Source organism: Marmota marmota, unplaced genomic scaffold (assembly GCF_001458135.2).
Source record: "Marmota marmota marmota unplaced genomic scaffold, marMar, whole genome shotgun sequence".
In the NCBI taxonomy this organism is placed as follows: Eukaryota; Metazoa; Chordata; class Mammalia; order Rodentia; family Sciuridae; genus Marmota; species Marmota marmota.
In genome coordinates, this window is record NW_026000240.1 from 13091041 (window position 1) to 13109442 (window position 18402).

Below are 18402 nucleotides of genomic sequence, written 5' to 3' on the forward strand. Positions count from 1 at the left end.
TACTGTTCGGGACAGAACAACTCACTGAACTATCAAATATATCTGTCTCTCTGCACAGTGAATATTTGACATAAACTTTCAGAATTGGAAGAAAATGTAAAGGAGGTCACACCGACTTTCAAACTTCTCAACAGCAGTGTTTTCCCAGAGAGTTCCTATTCATAGCAACTTGCTGTGGAAAGGAAAAGATAAATCCAAAAAGAAAGAATGTGAGCACAAACTCTATTTCAGCACTATGCTAAGAGATCACAGGGGGAATTTCAATACTAGTCATTAATCCCACCTTAGAAGATACCGAAATACTTGAATTGCTAAGAATCGGAAGTTGCCCTCCGTCCCCAAGGCCCACGGTGGGTGGTTCCAATTCCATTCTGATCACCTTGTTGGGCCCTGACCAAGAGCTCCTCAAAGCCTAAGCCTCCACATTGATCAACACTGGCTTTCTGTGACCTGGAAACTTCATTGTAAGAAAGAATTCTCAATACTTAAGTATCGGCACAAGAAAATAAAATAAGAGGAACTGTGGCCAAGAAACTTAGGACAAAATGCTAACAAAATATCAACACCACCTCCTCTTCACACTCAGGATGAAAGAAGATCTGAGATTTGTTGAAACGCTGTTTGGGTTTGGATTTTCTGGGAAAAAGGATTTATTTTAAGGAATAACTTTTGCTTCTGATTATCCAAGTAATAACATTCACTTCAATAATGCGGAGGTGCCAACTGGATCCAGGTGTGATGCCCTCATAAGGAAATTGAAGGGGACCAAGCCAGGATGTCACGCATCAGGAATTCTGCCATCCACATGTGCAGAGCAGGTTGTTGCTGGGTCGGGGGAGATTTTGTGTGCAGAAATTTCATTCCCACATCGACATTTGCAATCTGCTTTATCCCTGGAAACTACCTCTTGAACAGTCCAAGATTTCACCCCTGGCCCTTCATCCCATTTCCAATGACGGCTTATCTTGGATTGTGCTGATCAGATGAATAAAGGAACAGAAGTCCAGTAGGTTTGCCCAGAAACATAATAAGGTGGAGCTAGCAGCATCCCTTGACACCTAATAGGAAACCCTTTAAATCTAAGAAGGAAAGAAAGCATCAAATGTTTGCACTTTCTCTCTAAGGATCATGAAGAGCCGTCTGTCGGGCCACTTAACCCTCACCCTCAGGTCTCCACCAGCCATCTACACGTCAGGGTCTGGTCTCCTGGTCACCACGAGGCTTCTGGAGGCCCCACCCTCCCCGGCCTAGCCTGGTCATGCTCTGCCCCCTGTGCCCAGGGCAGTCTGCCCAGGATCCCTCTCTTAGGGGTTGCATCCTGCTGCTTCCAGGCTCCGGCCCTGGCTCCAGCTCTGCAGGGTTCGAGGGCTTCACGTGGTGATGATGGCTCTTGCATGAGGCTGGAAACCCTGCTCCAGGAGACAAGATCCCAGACAAATCCTGGTTGCAGGTGGAGCGGAGACAATCTCTGAGCTGGGAGGTGGCCAGAGGACAGGCAACAAGTGTTGTTCTTCATTCCCAGATAGGAGGTTTGAAGCAGAAAGAGTTATAAAGCGTGTCACAGGGAAGGACGTTTCAGTGGGCGAGGCATTTGGCAGAGGAGAGGACTCAGGAAGATCCCTGCAGCAGCCATTGGAGCAAACACTCGGCCACACCACTGGGCAGGAGCACAGGACAGGTGGACCTTCAGCACCAGAAGGCAGCACAGGGCTATGGAGAGAGGCAGCTTTGGACAGTCCACAACCAACGAGCCATGTTGGGCCACCTCTTTACCACCTGGCTTCCGGGTCTGGAAGCTAGGTGGAGTCATTCAGATCTCCAGGGGTCTGGTGAGCATCAGCACTGACTATAGCCCCAACAGAGAAGACCCTAGAAAAGATGGCACATGCTGAGAGTTCCTCCTCATCTGGCCATAGTTTCCTATTTTACTATGTACTTATTTATGCAGAAAGCATAAGCTGTGGAAAGGGTTTTAAATGACATTTAGTCCTTTTTAAAAAGTGTATGTGTGTGTGTGTGTCCTTTACCTGTAGATGGCAATACTGCCTATATGTCACCTACCCCAGAGGCACGCTGTCATTTCTTGTGGCCTATACCACTGCCCTGCCTGGTGTTATTGCCATTTCAAGCACTTTTGTAAAGCCCAGGTATGGGAGAGCCCCACCTCTCCCCCAGACAGTCTGGGTGACATTACTGGTTCTTGAAGGAAAAGATAATCAAAGTTAATTTTTTTTTTAAAAGGCTGAGTTGTTATCACATCTGTTAACTCTGGCCAGATGCTCATTAATAACACTCTAGAAGCCAAAAATGAAAGATCAGGCTGCAGTTTGCTTCCAAAAATAAGGGCCAGGCTCGTGGAGAACATTGGCAGATGGGAAGCTGACCAGGAGGCTGAGGCCCCAGCACCATTTGCAGAGCGGGCAGCCTCAGGCGAGTTTCAGGAGCCCAAGCCCAGGGCTGCGTCCAGTTTCCTCTCCTGTGGCCGCGGCTCGGTTACTCGATGGGTCATTGTCCTCCAGATCACCTGGGATGTTTGTTGGATACACAGATGAGCTGGCTGCACCTCAGATCCACAGAATCAGACCCTCAGAGGGCAGCTCCCAAGGGAGCTTAAAACTCACAGAGGCGAGACTGGGGATTCAAGCGAGTGCTGTGTTGGAGACACAAGCACCTGCCAAATTTCACTAATCCTCCAAAAATTCCTGTGAATGAATTGTTATTACCACCACTGATGAGCAGGGGGCTGCCTGACTGCCCCTGCCCTGTGCAGGAGGTACCCCCATTTTCCAAAATAGGTAGAGGGGACAGCTCCTCGCCTCTGTCATCTGTCTGTACATCCAGCCCCACCACCAGACATCCCTCGGACAGATGGCTGAGGATTTGGCTTCTGTTGGTTTTGATCTGATATTGAAAGAACTACCCTCTGCATGGCATCCCGCTAGTGGAGGGCAGGTGGGCAGCTGGTTTGCTGGGGTTAGTGAAGCTCCCACTCAGCCACTTCTAGTTACTGGAATGTTGGGCAAGTCACCTCTATAAAATGGGGACAGCAGCAATTGAGCAAAAAGAGGCCAGTCGGGGTGGGAAGACAAGGAGGAGGTGCCCCAGCAGGAGGAGCCCAGCACTGTGGTCTCAACCTTGGCTGCTGTTTCAGTTGTCTGTGGAGCTTTGAAAATACTTCAGCTGGAGTCCCTTCCAGAGAATATGGTTTCATGGTCTGGTGAGGGGCCAGGTCAACACATAAAGCTCCTGGGACACTCCAGATGTCCCTAAATGCCTCTAAATCAAAAACTTCTCAATATAACCACTTGTGGTCAACCTTGACTGTATTCACATGTCATGTTTACAAAACTTAAAGTCCACCAGTCCATATGAAAGCAGTTGAACTGGCTGCCCATTCTCCCCGCACTCTAACCCTGTGTTGGAGTCTCGCCTTCTCTCTGCCCTGCATCTGCTTAAGCAGCAAGTCCTAGCCCTCTCCTTCAAAATCTATCCAAATGCAGTCACCCCCACCTCCCTGTCCTCCCTATCACCACCTGAGATCAAGCCATGAGTGTGTCTCACCCACAGTCACCTCGGGACCGTGCCCTGTTTCAGCCTTGGTCTGTCCTTAACCAGAGCAGCGTCCTTTTAAAAGAAGATCAAGGCCTGGGGTGTGGCTCAGTGGTGGTGCATCTGCTCACCATGGGCAAGGCCCTGCACAGATCCAAGTACCACAAAAATAAATAAGAGAAAAATCAGAGGGACTCATCCTTGGCCTCTCCCAGGTCCTCCGATGACTGACGTGAGCCCAGGTGATCTGGCCCCATGGCCCCTGCACCTCACCTCCTCCCCTCTGGCTGTTCAGACTTCAGGTCCTCAGATGGGCTGAGCAAACCCACCTCCCGGTTCCCAGCTGCAGTGCTCTTCCTCCTGAGAGGTGAGATGAGCTCTGTGCCTGTCCGCGGAAGTGACTCAAACCCAAGTCAAGGGACGTTTCCCAGGGCGTTGACCAGTGTTGAGGTCCTGAGAGGCCAGGAAAGGCGGAGGAGCTGCGCGCAAGGCAGGGGAGGCAGAAGAACAGACAGAAAGGCAGTGCTAGAGCCCGTCACAATCCCAGACAGAACAGAGGACAGCCAAGCTCAAGAACCCACAGTTCAGTCAGCCGTGCCACAGCAGCATCAGTGGCCTGGTTCTGAAAACTGCCCTGTGGCAATGTCAGGTGTGAACACGGCGACACCTTAAGTGTATAAACACCACCTCGAACTCCAGCAAGGAGGTCGCTTAAATGACAAGCATGCTTCCCAAATGAGTGAGCAGGAAGCAGCTTCTCTCTCAGCCCCCAAGGAGCTAAGTAACCAAGATCAGGGTGCGCGTGTGTATGAGTGTGTGCGTGCGTGTGTATGTGTGTGCATGTCTGATTGTGCATGCACGTGTGTGCAGCAGGCAGTTTTCTTTCCTTGTTCATGTTCCATCAGCCGTTTTCCTGCTCCGCGGCGGGTGTACTCCGGGAGCCAAGGGGTTTTCAAAGCATGTGTTTCCTGGTGACTCAAGAGGTTCCATCAGAAGACACCATCTCAGCTCCACAGCTGTGTGTGTGCCCCCTCTGCGTCTATAGGTTAGAAATAACAAGTGTCAGTTTAGGAAAACAATCTTGTAACACCCACTAATTGGAGATTTCATGGTGAAATAGTCACACCCCTTCCCAGGTCTCAGGAAGGCATGTCCTCATTAGAGGCAGAAAGGTGATTAATTGTCACAGAGGGTTTTTTTTTGAGAATCATATTAACTAATGAACCACCTTAGCTCTTCTGGGGCTTGGGGGTGGGTAGAGAATAAAGCCACAGTGGCACAGCCCCCTTCTCCGTCCAGAAGCTGCACTCCAGCCTTCTCCAGCAGGAGGGTGGAACCCTTCCTGGGCAGGCAGTGGCCTGCCCACCCTATTATCCAGCCCTCCTCACCAGAGGCCTGGCCACCAGGGAAGAGGACCTTCCCCAGCTCTTCTCCAGGGGGGCGCTGGGCAGGGTGGGTGCCCTGGACAGGAGAAACATCTCCATCATCTGGAGACCAGAAAACCGAAGAGGGTTGAGGAGAGCTCTCCTCTGTTGTGTTCATGGAAATCATCCCCATGTCTGACGGCTCAGGACAGTGGGCAGGGCAATAAAATTCACCTCCCCGTGCTTACCAGCCACCTGCTAAGGCCACCTCTGTTCTAGGGCTGTGGGTGTCAGAGCTGTGCAAGGCAAAATTCCAGCCTCTGCTTCTCTCTAATAAAAATACAAAGTCTATAAACCACAGCTTTTAAACTAGCACAGAAAGTCTCGAAGGCCAGAGAGGCAGCCCACTTGAACAAAAGCAAGTCGGGGAAAGGAGGGACAAGCCCCAGGAAACACACACTTAGATTTACTGAACTAAGGAGGAGGTATGGAACCGTCACTGGAGACTCAGTCCTTGTCCCCCATGCCAATCCAAGAATGGGGACACGATTGAGAAAAAGGAAAAAGAAGTTTTACTGTTGTGTTAGCAAAGAGGGACACAGGGGACTCCTGTCCCAGAGCTGTGACTGTTCCTGTCAGGGAGCTTTGAAAGAGGGGCCTCAAAGGCTGTGTTCCAGGTGTACCCTGTCAGGGGTCGTCATCTTCTGGTGGTCCTGAGGGAGAGCCGTTTCTTCCCTCTTCCAGAGCCGTCCTGAAGTTTGAGGTACTTCACTGCTGTGGTGGATATGTGCTCAAGGACAGATAACTCGGCCTAGGATGGCAGGAAGGGTAATCTTGCTTCCCCCAAGGGTAGGGAGGGGAGAAAGGAAGAAGAGAAGGGGGAAAAAACCAAGTCAGTTTCAAAATAAGTTGCAATGGCAGAGCAGTAAGGGTGCTTCAAAGCATGAAGTGGACCCTGTTACAGAACTTACTAGGTTTTCATTACTGTAACAAAATACCTAAGGAGGGCTTCATATGAAGAAAAGGAGGTTGATTTAGCTCACAGTTTTGCAGGGTCACTCCCAAGATCAGGTGGAGCTGGGTATAGGTTGGATGGCATGGGCTTGGGGTCTTATGAGGGCTGTGGATAGTGGCACCCCTGGGCAGGAGAGTGTATAGAAATACAAAAGCAATTCTATCTCACACAGAAGCAGAGAAGGTGGGAGGGGCCAGGCTTGCTCCTTTTATAACAACCATCTCAGGAGAATTACTCAAGCGTCACAAGAGAGCAACCTCACATCCCCAGAGCTCTAAGGACCTCCCATGAGGTCCCCCCTCTTGAAAGTCCCACCACTGTCCTCAGCACCACCTGGGGACCAAGTTCCCAGAGCATGAACTTTTGGAGGAACATAACCATTCAAACCATCCCTGTAACTTAAGGTAAATAAATATGATATTCAGATCTTACTTTATATTAACAGTTTTAAATTTAACTGAAAAACAAAGATATTTAATATTTACTATGCCATTCTCTCATAATTCCTTGCTGCTTCAGCATAACATTTTCTTCTGAAACAGCACTCTTTCAGGCTCTATTTTTTCACGTAATGTGTGGAAACCAGGGCAGGGAGGGGTTTTTACAGGTTAACTTTGGAACAGAGCTGACCCTAGACATGGGCTTTCTTCAGTGAGAATGAAATCATTGTTAAAGGCTCTTGCAGAGAACGCCCTCCGAGATGTGCATAAAGTCTACTCTGAGCATCTGTCCTATTTAGTCTTCAAAATCATTTTGTACCATGGCTTCATACTTTCAAATCATAGCCCTATCAAAAACCAGTTATTTGCTGGGATAGTGGCTGTAATCCCAGCGGCTTGGGAGGCTAAGGCAGGAGGATCACGACTTTAAAGCCAATCTCAGCAAAAGTGAGGCGTTAAGTAACTCAGTGAGACCCTGTCTCTACATAAAATACAAAACAGGGCTGGGGATGTGGCTCAGTGGTCGAGTGCCTTTGACCTCAATCTCTGGAACCCCCACCCCCAAAATCAATTATGAAAGGTAAGCTAAGTAATGAAAATTTATTTTCACAAAGTTTGAAATGAGAGACATTTTTCGGATTCAGTTTTCAAAAACACAGTTTTAGAGAATGGATTTCAGGTGACCATAACGCATGTAGGAAAGGGGACCAGATTATTCCTCAACAAAGCTTCCGTTTGGTCAGGACTGAGAGGAGCAAGTGACTGCTCAGGCACATGGCTATCTCTGGCTCAGGGGGTTGAGACTCACTGTTTCTCAACTTGGTGATGGATGGTGCGAACCTGTGCACACTCAGTAGAAGCCAGGATTCAGGCTGCTTAGTTTGGCAGTACTGGGGAGAACAAGGGCCCTGTGCATGCTGGGCATGCACTCTACCGCCAAGCTCTGTCCCCTGCTCTTGTAATTCAGATGTTGAAGTTTGATCTTTCCCTGGCCAGCAGTGTGCCGGCCATGCTCTCATGGTGGTGGCTCAGCCCCTGGAGAAACACCTAATCGCAAAGAAAAAGTGCTCTGCCCTGGACCATGCAGCTGAGCTGAGGTTTGGCAGGTCAGGTGCACTGAATGCCTTTTTGATATTTTCATGTTGTGCTGGATTTTTCAGGACATAACCCCATTGTAAGTCAAGGAGCACCTACACTTGATAATGTCCCAGCAGGAAAATACTCAGAATATCCAGTCGAGTTGTAACGTGGCAAGCAGAGCAGATGGAGCCCGGTCTTCGTGGCTCCATGGAGACAGGACTCTTCCTTTGAGAGCACGAGCAGTTTAAAAGCCTCTGCAGCAGCTGCAGGTCAAGTCAGCAGATTCATTCAGCAAACACTGACCTGATTTTGCCTGAAGACAGAAGAATAGCCGATTTGTGGCATTAATTACTGCATCCGTAGCTTGTCCCATTTTTTGCTCTTTAGCTCAAAGCAATTCCTGATGCATAAAAAAGTTAATGGACTTGGGTAGAGAGTCCAACAAAATGTGCCTCTTTGGTCCATGGCAACCTGCCTTTGCCAGGCCCGTCCATGGTGACACATGGTGACTTTCCCAGTGTGTTCTGCTCCTGAACAGTCTACAACCTTTTCATCAGAGTAAGCCACTTATTGAGGCTCTGCCTTTCATAAGCTCCTTGTCCACAAATTCTTGGACCCTTTCAAAACTCTCACCACACCACATAGCTGTGTGTGGTCCTTTATATCTACGTTCTTAACTGCTGCTCTAAAAAATACCACCAATAACTTAACTTGTCCTGAAAGTTCTCGATTTATTTATATTTTTAACATGCCGAGCCACAAAGATGCTGGTTATACTAACATCTGCAAATGCCTGTTTATACTCTGTACACAATTTCTGCAGAATTCCAAAGAGGCTCTTTTATGAACAAGTTTTCTGTAAAAAGGTTTTGACGCCCAGGCAATTTTTTCATTTAATAGACAGCCGCATTTCACAGCAGTGCGCTTATTTTATTCTCATTCAAAAACAAACAACAGCCATTTCTTCAGTCCATTAAGTCCTCAGATCCCATCCCTCCTGTGCACCACTCACGGCTGGCTTGATTGTGGTGCTTTAGGACATAGTTTTTCTATGCAGACGTTCTTTGTTTGGATGATCTTCTCCTCCACAGGAAGAAAGGGCTCTCATATTAGTTCATTAAATGCTTAGCTCTGCTTTTTAGATCCACAAGTTCATTTTCCTCTTAATTTTACAGTAAGAAAAATGGTGACCTACCTATGGTCTACGTTTCCTCTTTTGCTCCAGGTTCATGACTGCCAGTGTACAAGATTTGTACACTGATTTCGGTATTGGGAAAACGATGGGAAGACATAATGGGGGCTCCGATGGGGAGCATGCCAGCATCGTGGGGACACAGATCCTCTGCTGTCCAGAGACGCTGGGAATCAAAAGCTTAAGAAAAGTCTCCTAAGTATTTAAACCTTGGTGACTCACTCAAGGTTTATTAAAATGCCAAGTGGGTCACTCCATCTAGTCAAGCCTTGTAACTGAGTGTGGTTTCTGGCTGCCCATTTGCAACCTCTGGGGCTGCAGAGTTTAGTGGCAAAATCATTTTATACCCTACCTTTGTTTGGGTCCCCTGAGGACCAAGGGGAAAAGGTGTGATCAGGACAACACACTTCTGTGGAGCATCGTGATTAAGGGGGGGGGGGGAATCTTCTAATGGGGCCTGTGAGTGATGACAGCGTTCTGAAGCCAGGTGTGTCTGGGTGGCCTGGCTAACTCACATACGAGGGTTCCCCATCTGGAAACGTGGACAGTAAGCCTGCCTTGTGAGTGTGTCAAAATGATCAGAAAAGCATCTCCTAGCACACGGTCTGGTGTTTGAAAGGTGTTCTGTGCTGGTAGCAATGACCACTGTTATGAAATGTAAAAAGTTCACAGCAGTTCCCACAGGTCGCCAAGCACAGCCCCTCTGCCCCTCGGCTGCCAGCACACTCCAGGGCACTCCCAACTGGTCTTGCTCAAGCCCTGGCCTCTATCTGAAATGCCCGCCCCTTCCTTGTTCATCCAGTTAGCTCCTGTGAGACTCCACCAAGGTGCCACCATCTAGGAGGCTTCCCTGAGAGCCATCTGTCTAGGTAGAGCACTCCCTTCCTCCGCCTCCCCGGGACTGTCAGTGGGGGCATTGTGAACCTCCACCTCCTGGAGGGAGGGGGCAGACTGGTGTGGCTGAGCCTGCTCAGAGGCGTCTGCCTCTCTCGCTTTACACATGCATGATGGCTCTGCCTCCTGCCCTGTCCTGCCCTGCCCTCCCCACGCTCACCCCTGCTGTACCTCTGCCCCACCCAAGCCAGGGGAGAGTTCCATTCAGGAGGAGCAAGTCATACAGAGAAGGTGCAGAGTGACCCCTTCTGGGCCGTGCAAGTGAAAACCGGAAAGACATCAGAGGGGTTCCTTCAGAAAGCCAACAGGGAAGACAGAGCCCCTCATTGGAGGTAAAGCAGGGCAGATGTGTAATCCAAGGTCTCACCTTCACCTTCAGGTGGCTTTGAGCCAAGCAAAAGCAAGAATGGTGTGTGGCCAGGGTGGGCGTGACAGGAGGGTTCTTGTATAGTGGCAGTCATGAACCTGGAGCAAAAGAGGAAACGTCATTGAGGACAGGGCTGCCATGAGCACCTGGGGTGAAGAAAAGGACCCCCTCCCCTGGGGCTTGCAGGTCCCTCTGACACCCAGTGAGAGGAGAGACCAGACAGCAGTCCACATGCACCTGCGTGCGCCCTCACCCCAGCACCCTGAGAACTCCCCGTGTAACTCCTCCCCGAGATAGCCCCGCCATGGGGTTTCCTCTCATGTACACTATTAGAAATTATTAGGAATAATGTGCCAATATTTAATCTTTTCTAGGAACATGGGTGACATTTGGAGGTCAGATTTCAGATGAGGTAAGTTAATTTTCGCATCTACCATGCTGATGAAAGGAAAATGCAGAGGGCCGTGCAATGGGAAGGCTGCTCCTGGAACCCTGACATTTTACAGGGATGATGCTCAGAGCCCAGGAAATGGTGAAGACTCAATTTCATCTTGCTTCTTGTGTGTACATTTGGTCTATTAATAGTCCTTGAGATTGTCAATCTATTAAACAAGCAGGCTCAACAGAAAGTGAGACAGTTTAGAATAATATTAGTTTATGAAAAGACTTCACTGCTGTCGTTGCGTGTGTTTGTTTTATTGACTTATTCCTTTCCTGTTTCAACTAGGGTGACCCGTTGGCCCCAGTCGGCACACGAGTTTCTCAGTTTTAGCACTGAAAGATCACATCACAGAAAGGCTCTCGGTCCTGAGCAAACCAGGCAATTGGTCACCCTGGTGTGGGCAAGATAACCAACCTCTCTGTCCATTCTACAGATAATGGGACAGTGATGCTGCCCTGGAAGTCCACGGAAAGGACTAGCACATCATGCCCATCAGACGCTTGCTTAACCTCTGACTGGTAGGGAATGGCACTCAGGCCAAGGGCAGCCATAGGAATTGTATTTACTGTAAAGTTCCTTTAGCTCATCATTTACACATTCAGAACAGTGCTTACCAAGGTGATGTTATTATCATTGGCTTCAGGGCATGAGGTATGCAGGCATTGAGTGGCAAAAATTCCTCCTGAGTTCAACACCTTAGTGTGTTTCTGGACCTTCCTTACCTACCTGCAACAACATTGAGGAGTCAGGATAGTATATACCTGTAAGAACACTGAGGAGTGGGGATAGTCTATACCTGCAGAACCAACAAGGAGTCAGGATGGTTACATACCTGCAGGACCACTGAGGAGTCAGGATAGTATATACCTGAACAACACCAACGAGTCAGGATAGTATATACTTGCAGAACCATCAAGGAGTCAAGATAGATATACCTGCAGGATCACTGAGGAATCAGGATAGTATATATCTGCAAGAACACTGAGGAGTGGGGGATAGTATATACCTGAACAACACCAACGAGTCAGGATAGTATATACCTGCAGAACCAGCAAAGAGTCAAGACTACTGAGGAGTCAGGATAGTATATATCGCAAGAACACTAAGGAGTGGGGAATAGTATATGTACACCTGCAGGGCCATCAAAGAATCAGATATAGTGTATCTGAGTGGATACACTCAGTGGGACCAGGTCCCACTCTGCATTGACTAACTTGAGTTACTAACTTTTACATTTACCAACAGCTGTCACTAGATGCCCCTTCTCAGCAGGATCTGGTTAGGTTTAATGAGAGTGTCTCAAAGTGCTTAGGCAGCCACCTGGCCAAGAGAAGCCCTTTGCAGAGGCAGTTTTACATCCATGTTGTTCCTAAGGAGGAGCTTGGGGAATAGGGACCTCTCCCCACAGCTCCCAAAGTCACTAGTGTAATTTAACAGATCTGGGGAGTCTCAGCTGCACATTCTTATCTGACTACCAGCTCCCAGTACTGGGCTCAGATCTCCATGGAGGGCTTGAATCATGGGGTCCCTAGGAAGTGGGCTCTAAGTTAGCAATGACCTACAGGACAGCTGCCTAAATGTTCTGGGGACCCACTCAGGGCAGGGGAGGAAGCAGGATGGGGGAAGGACAGAGGGGATGGACCGACAGTGGCTAGCCAACCCCACGAGCTGAGCCAGTCAGCAGAGTGGTCCCAGGTTGGAGCGAGAGGACTGGGCCTTTACGTCCCTGTACCAACAGGCAAGTGGACGGAGGCTGACTGGAAGCAGGCCTGACCTTGGGCAAGGTGGCTCACACCTAGTACCTAGTACAATTTTGAGAGAAGGCTGACCAGGGGATGATCCTGTCTTTCCTGAAGGAGGGCCAGAGGACACATGGCAGAGTCTGCTGCAGGTCCCAGGGTGGCAGCGAGCAGGGAGGGAGGCCTGAAGTTGGCAACCGGCTGTCTCCAGTCTCTGCTGTCCCCTTTACAGGGCCTGCTCTCTGCTGCCAGGGCCCCGGCTCCCCAGGCCAGGGTGTGCAGGGTGAGCCCAGGGCTGAGGTCTTCAGACGCTGTGGCTGGGAAGTCCCTCCACATCACTAGGCCAAGAATTCTCATTCTTATCTTAAAATTCCTCCTTAGATAAGTCATGCACTTCCCAATAATCCACCATACATCAGGTGATACAAGGGTAACACAGACAGCAAGCACAGTAATTTCTAAAACAGTCATAATGGGAAAAAACATAGTTGTTAACTTCTAACCTCTAGTCATGGTAAGTACAGTGACAAGTTACAACCAGTAGTAGCACATTTGTTGCTGTTGTGCTAAAGGATCTGCACGGATTCCACTTTGCTAGCGTAACAATCTTCCTATAGGCCAATTTTCAAAACAACAGAAAAACAGTTTATCTTGGAAATGCTGATGAAGCAACTGGAGCCCACCTTCAAAAGCCAAAATGGAAAAATCAGTTGTAATCATCCCTAGATGCGAAATTCCTCCAACGACTGATACGTCAATCAGCAAAATGGCCCCTCTCGACTGTGGGGTGCCACCTCACCTCTGCAGCTGTCCCAAAGCTGTGTCTAGCTGTCCCTCTGCTCCCCTGTGCCCTTGCCACTGTGGTCAGTGGCACAGAGGACGCAGGAGCTCCAGATGTCCTGCAGGCTGGGCGGTGGGGAGCTGACCCCGAGTCAGACATGGCTCCTTCTCTCCGTGCCCACTCAGCAGGCTTCGCAGGCTGCCTGGGGCTTGGCTGAACTTGGGTGTGGGAGTTTGATTAGTCATGCCCCTGTCAGACCTTTGGTTCATCAGCCAATTCCACTGAGCCTCCAGGGAGAAAGTCACAAGATTTCAGATCAGGAGGCATCAGCTGCCAAAAGCTATGGGCTCCGAGAGAGCAGTTGAGGACTGGAGTTGACAGTGGTGCATGTGACCCTCTTTGTCAGAGATCAGACCACAGAGATGTTGTGGTACCAGGTCTGTCCAGCAGAGGGGGAAGCACAGATGTGCCCACCTGGCTGTGCTCCCAGCCCGCTTGAGGATACTGCCCACTCCACCTCTGAGGGCTGTCCCTCACGTCGCCCATGCCCGGGGCTGCTTTTATTCTCTTTCCAACTGAGAATGACAGGTGGTGGGTGAGACGCCAGGGTGCTCCTAATGAAGGGTCTCAAGCTGCTTCTCAGGTTTGGAAAAGGCTGGGCACTTCTCACTGGCCTCTGTGTCCCCTTGCAGGTTGCTGAACGACTGATGACAATCGCGTACGAGAGTGGCGTTAATCTCTTCGATACAGCCGAGGTCTATGCAGCTGGAAAGTAAGTTGGTACCTTCCTGTGTCCCTCAGGGGCATCTGTGGCACCCAGAGAGCCTGCCCAGGCCTTTTCCGGGTGCTGATGAGAAGGGTGTTGCTCTCTCCACTGTGGTTGGGAAGTTGACCACCCCTGGACCTCTTGCCCACCCAAACCATCCCTGTGTGGGAAACTGACCTGATGGAAGGTGGACAGTCAGCACCTGCTGTGGTCTACAAAGGGGCAGAGGTGGCGGGCACCTGAGTGGTGGTGGTGGAGATCAGGGGATAGAGAATAGTTGAGCCAGGAAGTGAAAAAGCCGCGTCCAAGGGCTGTTTCCAAAGCTGGCCTTGTCGCCACGTCTCCTGATTCGGAAGTCCCCAGGGAAGCTGGGACACCCTGCCTGCCTGGCAGCAGGGATGCTCTTCCTGTTTGTAGGCCTGGGCAATGTAGGCACTCCAGGCAGATCAGATTTCAAAGCCAGACTCCCCAAAGATGCCAAGAAACCAACGCCTTGTGCAAGAGGCTTCTCAGAGCTGCAGACAAGGCTACAGAGAGCCTCTTCTTTTGAGCAGCCAGACTAGTGGGGTTCCCTGGGAACCCAGTGCTGGTGTTGGGCTCTGGGGCAGGGCTTGAGAAGTCAGAATAGATTGGGCGGCATGCCCACAGGCCAGGCCTCCAGGTACCAGCGTAACCAGCACATGTCAGAACAGACCTGGGGCCTGGGCCTCCTGGAGTGGTCATCATGTTCAACCCCCACAACCAAAGAAAGGAAATCCTCAGTGTAAACAGCTGTGCCATCCTGAGAGGACTAGAGGAGCGTGGTCTCCTGCAGGCCTCATTCCCTGCCCTGGGGAGGGCTAGGCCACCTGCAGGGGCTCCCCAGTCAGGCTCCAATCACAGCAGGGCCACCGAGCACTTTCAGTCACCTCCTGTCCAAGGAGAGATCTATGTTCAAGGACCCTCAGGGAGGTTCAGAACCCACATCCCTGCTGTTTTCTGTTGAATCCAAGGGGAGAACAAAGTGGTAAGGCCATATTCCCTCCTGCATCCCCTTCCCAGTGTTTTCTTCTTGGGCAGGAGAGGGTCCCGCTTGCCCCCTGCTGTGAGGATGGCCGTTCTGATTCATACTGATTGACTCTCAGTGTGGAGCTCAGAGAGGGTCTCGTGCTGTGCTGTGTCTTGTCAGGCTGCCACAGCAGGTGGGGAAGGCAGACAGGAGAGATGAAGAGACAGGGATGACCTGCAGCACAATTCAGTGCAGGCTGTGTCCACTACAGACTGAGCTTGCAGTCAAGGCAGGTAGCTTGCATGGCTCCCTCTGTAGTCTGCTGAGGAGCCGATTCTAACCCCACCCACCCCCCTTCACAACACCCTGCACAGGGGGTCTTATTGGGAGAAGCAGGGAAGCAAGTTTTCATTTCCTGGGTCTTGGTCCCAGGTTGGCGAGGAGAAGGGAGGGCAGTGTGGTATCTCCAGGGCACCTCTCCATAGCCCAGCCTTGAGGACAGAACAGACACTTGTCATGTCTCCTTATATGTTGCTCACATGACAAGTTTGCCTGGGACCCAGGACACTCTCATGTGAGCCACTGCACCTGCAGCCTGGCCTTGGGGACAGCTAAGCTCATATGAGGGTTTGCTTTATCCTCCAAAGCCACCAGGGAGCCAGCATTTCTGGTCTAGGCCATCTAAAATGAGGTGTCCATGTCCTCCAGGACACAACTGATGTTCTGCAGCAGTTAGGGGAAAGCCCTGCCTCCCCCTGGATCCTGCCAAGCAGGACATTTATGCATGCCCTCTGGCTGAAAAAACGCCCAACTGCCAAGTGGCTCTGGTGTCCTTTAGCACCGGGCTGAGGCGGTCTCTACCAGGATTTGGCAGGTGCCTCTGGAATGCTCTGGAGCAGGATTCTGCAGGTGCAGGCAGAAACAGTGGAGCTGCGCTTCCAGCCAAGAGCAGCTGCTATCTGGGGGACAGGGAGGCACGGGGTGGCTCTGGTGTTGGGTTGGTGCTTGTTCCTCCAGGACCCTAAGCCCTAAGACATCATCTGTTTCCCTCCAGGGCTGAGGTCATCCTGGGCAGCATCATCAAGAAGAAAGGCTGGAGGTACCGTGTTTTCCGTAACTGTTTGTTTGCCTTTTAAAATACTTATTATTTTGTGCCACAGAAGGGAAAATAAAATCATATGCCACCTGATCAAAAGGCTGTCAAATAAAAAAAATCAACCCTCAGTAAAGAAATGATTTACAGTGGCTTGAAAATAAAAGCCAACAAGTTCATTACCTGTGCCTCAAAAGTGATGGAACAGTCATTGATCACCATGAATTACTGCGGGTTGGCAGGGAAAGAGGGCAGCTTAAGAGACATTGGTGCCTGAAAGAAAGTGACAAGTTTGTGCCTTTGCCATTTGTGGTCTGGTGCAGGAGGCGAGCTGCAGGCAGCTGACTGTGTGCACACTCAGATTCGTGTTCACCTGTCATTTTAGTAGTGACTCCAGCTCCAGGGAAGGAATGAAACAAGAAGCCCTTGGGGTCGGTCCCCAAGCCTCTTACCTGAACCCCGTCAGCCAGCAGCTTCCCTGTGCCTGGGAGCCCCATCAGCTCCAGGGTATCCAGGAAAGTGCTTCCTCTGCTACCCCTCCAAGAAGCACAAAGCACTGTGCATACCCGTCCCATCCCGCCACCTCTGGAGCCATGGCATCTTCGGGGGAGGGGACAACCCCCTCCACTTCTCCATGGTGTCCCAGCAGCCACTTCTTGCCCAACATGAGCATAGAACCAGCAAAGACTGCTGGGCAAGTCAGGGGTCCTGCTCTGCTCTGGAAGAAGGTCCAGTGGTGACCAAATAAATGAGAATGTCCTAGGACCAGCGAAGAAAAGTAAGCAGCTAGTATTCAGACAGGTGCTTCTAAGGGAGTCCAGGAAACATAGACACCCAACACCCACAGCTCAGCCCTGGCTTTGTCCTGCCTCTGCATGCATGGGCTAAACCCCCTCTGGGAGGAGAGGCCACAGTAGAGATCAGGAGCCCCTGTGTTCTTAGGGCCGTGAACACTGCACTCCGGAGGTAAATATCTGGCAGGGAGAGAGAGCCTTATTGATGTGGAAGCCAGGCGCCTGTGGAGATCTGAACAAGAAAGCCATGGCCTTTTTTCACTCTCCCTTCTCCTCTCTGCCACCCCAGGGGACTGTGAGGGTGGTAAAAGAGAGCTGTTCTTCCCTTCACACCCCAGTTCTTCACCTGGGCTCCAGTATTACCTTGTCCCCTCAGAGTGACATGGCTCCATCCCTGCCTGACAGGGCCTGCAGCTGTTCCCTAGCGCTGCTGCTGCAACAAAGCCCCATGAATTGTATGGCTAACACAACAGAAATTAACTTTTGCCCGATTCTGGAGGCTGGAATTCCAAAATCAAGATGTTGATAGGGCTATGCTCCCCCTGAAATTTAGGTGAAACCCTTCTCCTCCTTCTCAGCTCCTGGGGGGGATCCTTGGCTTGTAGGCAGCACTTCAGCCTCTGCCTCCTCACCAAGCAGCTCCTCCCTGTGTCTGTCTTCCTCTAAGGACAGCAGTCACATCAGCTCTGGGGTCCACCCCACTCCAATATGACCTTACCTCAACACAATTAATTACATTTACAATGACCCTGTTTCCAAATAAGCTCACACACTCTGAGGTGCTGGGGGTTAGGAATTTGACATGTTTGTTTTTGGAGGGGACATAAAAACTGCACCTAAAACAAAACCCTTAGAGCGCTGAGCGTGGTGGCACACACCTGTAATCCCAGCCACTTGGGAGGCTGAGGCAGGAGGATCACAAGTTCGAAGCCAACCTCAGCAATCTAGTGAGGCCCTAAGCAACTTAGTGAGATTCTGACTCGGAATAAAAAAGACTGGAGATGTGACTCAGGGGTTAGGTGTCCCTGGGTTCAGTCCCTGATGCAAAAAAAAAAAAAAAAAAAAAACCCTTGGAGCCAAGCCCACCAGTAGTGCAGTGAGGCCTGTGTTGTGGGGGCTCCAGAGTACACCTGAGGACGAAGAGGGGGCACCTCCCATGTGCTCCACTCCTCCCCGGGCACCCTGAGCCACCCCTCTCCAGGGCTGCAGAACCTCTTACATGCACCCTTTTGAAAAACAGACTCACATGCATATTTCATAAGCTTCCCTTCAGCCTTGCAAACAAAACCAGGAGCTCCCACCACGCTGCAGAAAGCTTGTATCAGTTCATGGTTGCCCCCGTGAGACTGGGAAAAGATGAGCCTGTCATCCCAGCATTGACCCTGTAAAGCAGCTTCACCAGGAACACCTGGCCTCTCACCCCTGAGCTGCTGCTTGCTGGCTGTGTGATCCAGGGCAAGTTGCTTCACTTCTCTGATTCTCAATTTCCCCACCTATAAAATGGGCAGCATTACTGTGGATGACCTGTCATGCTGACAAAGTGAGAGAAGGTGGGCAGAAGCCTTTTGCAGGCTGTGCTGCCTCACCAGCTCATTCTCATTCTGCACCCACTCTCAAGAGCTGCTCTAATAGCTTCCACGGGAGTCAGAGATGATTTACCGGGCTGCTGGAGGAGACCTGCTCCCCTGTGGCAGGTTGCTATTAGGGTACACACTGGGGCTGGTGCATTAGCCTGGAATCTACGTGGGCCCTCTGGGCTGTGTCATCTCCAGGAGCATGTGTTTGTAGAGCTTTCGTTACTGTGACTTACAGAATTTTTCAGGGATTTAACTTCAGTGGGATGGGATTGCTGACATGTTCAACAGATTTTTCTTGTTGCAAGTGAGTTGTCAGAACTG

General features: G+C 50.5%; 1 protein-coding gene and 1 long non-coding RNA gene across 5 annotated transcripts in view; one reads left to right on the forward strand and one right to left on the reverse strand.

The window, feature by feature from the left end:
- Positions 1 to 18402, forward strand: part of Kcnab1 (potassium voltage-gated channel subfamily A regulatory beta subunit 1) — a 313546-nt gene that overhangs the window by 225569 nt on the left and 69575 nt on the right. For all 4 annotated transcript variants that reach the window (XM_048793903.1, XM_015486934.2, XM_048793902.1 and 1 more), the window contains 3 exons: positions 10276 to 10313; positions 13556 to 13635; positions 15672 to 15716. In XM_048793903.1, the coding sequence (XP_048649860.1) occupies positions 10276 to 10313; positions 13556 to 13635; positions 15672 to 15716 (163 nt within the window). The remainder of the gene's footprint in view (positions 1 to 10275; positions 10314 to 13555; positions 13636 to 15671; positions 15717 to 18402) is intronic.
- LOC125613526 lies at positions 627 to 13282 on the reverse strand. The gene is made up of 3 exons (XR_007344056.1): positions 10958 to 13282; positions 9902 to 9999; positions 627 to 5746 (listed from the first exon to the last, which is right to left on the reverse strand). It is a non-coding gene; the product is annotated as an uncharacterized LOC125613526 (long non-coding RNA).